General features: G+C 34.9%; 1 protein-coding gene across 4 annotated transcripts in view; it reads left to right on the top strand.

Moving 5' to 3' along the window:
- kcnh1a (potassium voltage-gated channel, subfamily H (eag-related), member 1a) overlaps positions 1–6,312 on the top strand; it is a 73,215-nt gene that overhangs the window by 4,242 nt on the left and 62,661 nt on the right. For 2 of the 4 annotated variants that reach the window (XM_014005166.1, XM_014005165.1), the window contains exons 2-3: positions 656–682; positions 2,659–2,782. In XM_014005166.1, the coding sequence (XP_013860620.1) occupies positions 656–682; positions 2,659–2,782 (151 nt within the window). The remainder of the gene's footprint in view (positions 1–655; positions 683–2,658; positions 2,783–6,312) is intronic. The other 2 variants (XM_014005168.1, XM_014005167.1) reach the window with 1 other exon arrangement.

The following is a 6,312-nucleotide window of genomic DNA, read 5'->3' as shown; positions in this document are numbered from 1 at the left end:
AATATCTATTTTTTCTCATTGTCCATTTGCAAAAAAAAATGTGTGAAAATTACGTCTATGAACACTAATGAGTAGATGTAGGTTTTCTGCTGGTTTGCACGTTCTGCTGTGAAGACTGGGTCAGTTTGTTATTCACCACTTAGTACTTGGTATGTAGCCTTTTCAGAGATAATCATTTAGTATTACTCCTGAAAGACTTTGACTTTCTAAAAAGTGCTGGATTGCCACGATTTTATAGAAAATCCCTGGTTTTAACTAAACGACATGGGTTTGAGTTTTGGTGATTTTTGTTTTTACTTTACAAAATGATGTTGTTTACTATCAAACAGTTATTATTATTATTATTATTGTTGTTGTTGTTCTATTTATTTTCACTTCAGTAAATACTTTCTGCTTTCAGTCACTGCTTGGTAAGATTTGGATGACTGAACTACTGGGTTAGGGTTGGACAAAGATCAGAAACAAACCAGTACCAGTACCAGTGGACATAAACATGTCTGTTGAAAATTGCAAACTCCATGTACCAGAAATATATATATACAATATTCAGTATAAAATATCACACCTGTTTGTTTTTCTGACCCATCTTCTCTGTGTGACATTGTTTCTCCCTGTTCTCTGTTAACCTTCTTTTTTTTTATTTCACAACTTTCAGTTTGGACTCTGTCACATAGACAGACAGGTATATTTTACAGTTTAATCTAGCTTTCTCTTTATTGATTTCCTAATATCCTTGTAATGTTTCATTAAATGTTCTGTGCCGTTATTTTACAAGGCTATCTTTTTTTTAGTTACACCCAGCAAGAGAGACTCAGAGTTTTTGCTGTTTTTATTTGAAGCTCAACACGCATGCAGTCGTCTTAAAAAAAAAAGAAAAAAAAGGAAATAAAATCACTGGAAGCATGAAACGTCTCGTGCATCGTTTCCTGTCATTGTGTTCATAACTTTCAGTTGTCCTTTTGTGTCAGTGTGACTAAAGAATAGTTGTTTTTTTCCCCTCCCAAGTGTGTTTTTTGAAATTTGTGGCCAGATGTTTGCAGTTTCTTCTCCTGATCTTCTACCCTTGTGTTGTCATATTGTCGTGGTTGTGAAAAGTGGTTTTACTAGTTTATTATCAGACTTGGTTGCTTCTCCTGTCGTTGTTCAAATGATGCACCTACTGTTGTCTCATGGCAAGTTTAGTTTGATGAATTGCCTTTTTATACTTTGTCAGAAATATATGTGGAAAAAAAAATGTTTAAACACAATTTTAACGATGTGTTGATCCCAGCAATAAATACCTTGTGCCTCACTTTTATTTATTTAAAAACTCACTTTGAAATGCTAAACATTAATATGTGTGGAATTGTATTATCCTCATGATTGGAAAACCAGAGACAGTATTTTTACAAAATATGAAACAAGTAATATGTAGAAATGGAATTCAAAAATTCAATAACTATTACTTTTAAGTTATTTCCTATGGGCTAAACATAACACACTTTGACACTGCTGATGTAATCACTTTACCTTAAAAGGTGGCCATTAAAGAAAAAAAAACTTCATAATCACCTACAAATGTATATATATTTGTCATTTCTGGTTTTGATTATTCTGAAAACACCATATTTATATCAGAAAACTACAGATATGTTTAAAAACAGTGCTTGAAAGAATAAAAAGGCATCAAATTGTAAAAATGACTTGTAATTTAGTTGTGTTATCTTTTTATTTTTTTAAAATCCTGGCTTCATTTAAATATGCCAAATTATAAACAATATACGTTTTTAAATTTTATAATAAGTAGATCAAATTTTTAATTGTTTCTAAATACAGAAAGTAAAAATACATATTTATATTGCTTCAAATGTAAATTAGAGCCAAACATAAATGTTCACTTTTTTTTAAACTTTACACACATGTGTACACACTGTTACAAACATAAGAAAATGATGATTATTGTCACCTTAAAATTCAGGTGATTATGAAGTGTGTGTTTACTCACAATATTTCACAAACCAGTCAGTACATTTTTATGAAACCCTTAGTAAGCACTCATTAAATAATAATAATAATAATAATAATAATAATAATAATAATAATAATAATACATCAAACTTATATAGCACTTTTTAGGGTACTCAAAGATGCTTAGATGATCTCCATTCCTAAGTGAAACTGGCTGTCACAGCTGATCAACCATATTAAACACAAAAATAGCTATAAATCATTTTCATTTTTATAAATATTGAGCTAAATTTTCGTGTGGAAGTAGCTGAGAGTTATTCACAATTCATACTCTAAGGGTTAAATGATCACATGAAAAAAGGAAATCTTTTTTTAAATTTATTTTCGGGCCACATTCATTTCAGTTAACTTTCTACAGAAAAATACATGCTGATTATATGAACAACCATAATCAAGTTATTTATTAAACTATAATTCAAATTTATTTTCCCTTTTAATGCTATTGACACTTATAAACTCTAACTAAAAGTTTTCTTGTCTCTTAGTCGGAACGAGTCGCCAAAACAGGTTTTAGTTGCAGTTTGATCAAACGGATCTTGTATTGTTTCTTAAACTATAAGAATTTCTTTATGTGGCAGTTTTCAGGAAATACTGTGACCATCCACTTTTTTTGTCCTTTTTGTGTTCTTTTGTTTTTTTCTTTTTAAACAGACACCAACTTCGTCCTGGGGAACGCCCAGATAGTCGACTGGCCCATCGTCTACAGCAATGACGGTTTCTGCAAGCTGTCGGGCTACCACAGAGCAGAAGTGATGCAGAAAAGCAGCACCTGCAGGTAGGCAGCTTTTATTACTTATTCTCTTGATCAGTTCTGACCATGAAACTTTCTATTTAAAACCGTTTCGGTGTTGGGTTGAGATGAATCATTTTGACAGATTTTATAGCATCAAAATTACCCCCCCACCCAAAAAAAGTCTTGTGATTGAGAGTGATTTTCTGCAGCTGCTGAAATAATTATGCAGTTTCTGCTGTTACCCCATTCAGACAGGGTGGCTTATAATGTTTGCTTTAATCAAGTCAGTTTAAATGCTGACAATAAAAGCTGTGTGTGTGGAATCACGACAATCAGATGGGAGAAGGGTAATGGACTGAGTGTGACTTAATCTAAAAATACAATTTGGTTCTTTTGTAGTTTAGTCACATAAGAGCCATTTTTACGGTATTTACACCTCTTACTACCGAGCGCAAATTGTTAATTTAGCCTGAATAATATATATGTGTATATTGCTGTGTGTGGTCTTAAAGTTTCTATTAAACACTGCGAATATTTTTCTGTTGGGAGGAGAAAATGAAACTTTAGAGGATGTTGTAATTGGTGCTTACAGATCCCAAGAGTTTATATTCAGTGTTTTTAGACTCGTTTTTCTTTGCTTATTTCTTTAATCAGCAGAACTTCTGCTTCTTAAGGGAGTGAGCTACCTCAAATCTTCTCCTGCTTTTATAATTTAAAGGTATTCCCTTACTGCGTTTCATACAACTTGACAGTATAAATTATCAGCATTTTTTTGCAGTCTCCTCATACAACTAAAATATCTGAAAAAGGCTAAAAGAAGGACTAATGGTAGAAAAAAGTGTCGTTCCTCAACAAGAAATATAGAAAACAAAAAGGCAGATGGAATCTGTAGCTGGTGTCAATCACTTTGTCTTCTGCTGCTGTTGTGTTTTTATCCTGTGTGAACATGACACCCTCTTTTAAAGAAACCCACCAGAGGGAGGGCAACCTGCAAGTCATTCTCTAGAGATGATGTGTTTTAATGCGTTATAGGACAACAAAATAATCAGCTGATGATTATTTTATGATGACTTGAAAGCCGAGCGTTCCTCTTTAATGCTCGTCTTACAATCAGTTGAAAACTAAAATCAACATATGTTGAGAAATAACAGAATTGTAATCATTTAGGTCAGAACTTTAAGGTAAAGCACAGTTTCATATGATATATGTGTTGTGAGTGACTCTCAGCTACTACCAGATCAAATTTTTGCTCAATAGCTGTGAAATTGACTGAGATATACTGTATCTAAAATTAGCACAATAGTCAGTGAATTTGTGGGTAGATTATTTCTTTGTTGTAACAATGCTTCTTAGCAATAAAACTTATAATGTTGGAAAGTCTTTTATTTTCTCTTTTAAATGGTGTCACATTTGTAAGGAGCATGCATCTGTGGGATGAGCAGTAGAGCTGATTATGTGGGTTGCGCACATTAAAGATTTGCCTAATCTTCTCTACCAAACAGTTTATTTTGTTGTTTCTATTCACACTTGTTTTGAGCTTCTGTCACCCTTGGATTCTGCCAATCAGGTGCCCGCTATGAGATTTATTGCTTAACATTGTTACAACAAAGATATAATCACTTCTTGTGCTGACTATATGTTTATGTTGGCTTTCTGAAAGTGTCATTAAAATCCGTCCAGTGGTTCATTTTGCTGACAGACAAACACGATTTACTCTTTCAGTTATTGCTAAAGTTTTAAGAAAGATTTTCCACAGTGAGTTGCACTTAAACTTTTAAGTCGTGAAAGACTCTCAGCTATGATCGCAGCAAATTTGAACACAATATCTTTAAACTTGGCTGGATCATAGCCGTCTTTTGTTCCTAATCTCCGTTTGAGTCTGTGGCAGCCATCTTTAATTGGGCTGGCTCAATTAGAAACCCTCTAATTGTTTAGCGAAAGTTTCATAATCAAAATCTGTTTGGTGGTTCATGAGATATTTTGCTAACAGACACAAACACGAAGGGCAAAAAAAAAAAAATTGCTTTCGCCTTTTATCAGCATGTCTTAAAAACCTACCAAGATGGCTACAATATGACTAAACACCTGGTTTAATGCAAGTCGTCTTCTTTTGGGAGGCACGTTATGTATTCAGTTTCACAGAAATTTATTCCCTCGCTGCTGAGATTTGAAGGTAGACCAAAGATATGATAACTGATTGACTTTGACAGAGTCATGTCACCGGCGAGGCTTAAGGGCAGCGCTATGACAAACCGATAAATTATTCATTTATTAAACTTCAAGCAGCTGTCAATTAAGTCAAGCGCTTGGGGTAATTAGCCCAATGATTAAAGTGTGGGACACGGTTCAAGAAGGTCACAGCTAAAACTGAAAGCATGAAAGATCTTTCTCTCTCTCTCTCTCTCTCTCTCTCTCTTTTAAACAAATCTGAAAGAAAAACAAAAAACCCTGAACACTGAACTTGATATTTTCAGAAGTAAAAAAGGGACAATCTGGTATGTTCCCGGTTGCAGAAAAGCGATACCGTTGGATCAGATCTGTGATGTAATCTAACAGCCCAAACTGCACCACTGTAACTATCAAACCATAGACATACAATGTCTCCTGTGTGGCCCCCGCTCCAAAACGCTAATCACAAATCGGTGAAAGCAAACGAGCAATATTCCTATCTCAGCGAACTATTTCTGTACTTGGTGCTTTTTATGCCTGCAATAAGCCAGTCACTAACCATATAAATAGGATTGCAGTCGGAGCTGCCAGATTTGAAAACCGTGGGAGATTTCATCTGTTGTGGGAGATGGTGTTCGTCACAGCTAGCACACCGGCTAGTACTATTTTAGACCTGCGGGTCTCTGAGCATAAGCTTCAGAACGCTCGCCAACGCAAACATAAAAGCGTCAGATGGTTTGTTTAAGGTTTATTTTCACATCGCTGAAGGGAGATGTTGGGAAGAGGAAGGAAAACAAACCTAGAAATGTCCGGACTGAATCAAAGAGCTGATTAAAGGCATTTTCCGAACACATAACAATGACAAATGAGTATGGAGGGCACTTTATAACCACTACCTGGCAATTAATGAATCATTAATGAGTAATACCTCCAAACCATGAAAAATGGTCTGTGTAATGAGGAAGAAAGGAACAGAGAGGCAGGTTCTGGCTTCATTCCTCAAGCTTTAGTAATAAAAACTGTAAAAATTAAATGGCTACCAACAACTGGTGAGAGCGCAAAATGAGTAACTTACTAAATTTATTAGAAGAAATTAATAAATTATCCCTAAAAGATAATGGATAAAAAAAAATAATGGTATGGCTCAAACTGACCATATTAAAACATTTAAAAATACATAAATAAATTAAAGACGTAGCATTTGGTAAATGGCTTGAACTTATATAGCGCCTTCTCAAATCCACTTGGACCCCAAGGCACCGTCCACTTCAGACATTCATCCATGCACACACACATTCACACACTGATGATGGTAAGCTACGTTGTAGCCACAGCTGCCCTGGGACACACTGACAGAGGCGAGGCTGCCATGCACCGGCGCCACCGGACCCTCTGACCACCAT

This window comes from Austrofundulus limnaeus, unplaced genomic scaffold, assembly GCF_001266775.1.
Source record: "Austrofundulus limnaeus strain Quisiro unplaced genomic scaffold, Austrofundulus_limnaeus-1.0 Scaffold28, whole genome shotgun sequence".
NCBI classification, from domain to species: Eukaryota; Metazoa; Chordata; class Actinopteri; order Cyprinodontiformes; family Rivulidae; genus Austrofundulus; species Austrofundulus limnaeus.
Note: the sequence above shows the minus strand (reverse complement) of the source record. Positions and strands in the feature narration are given on the sequence as shown.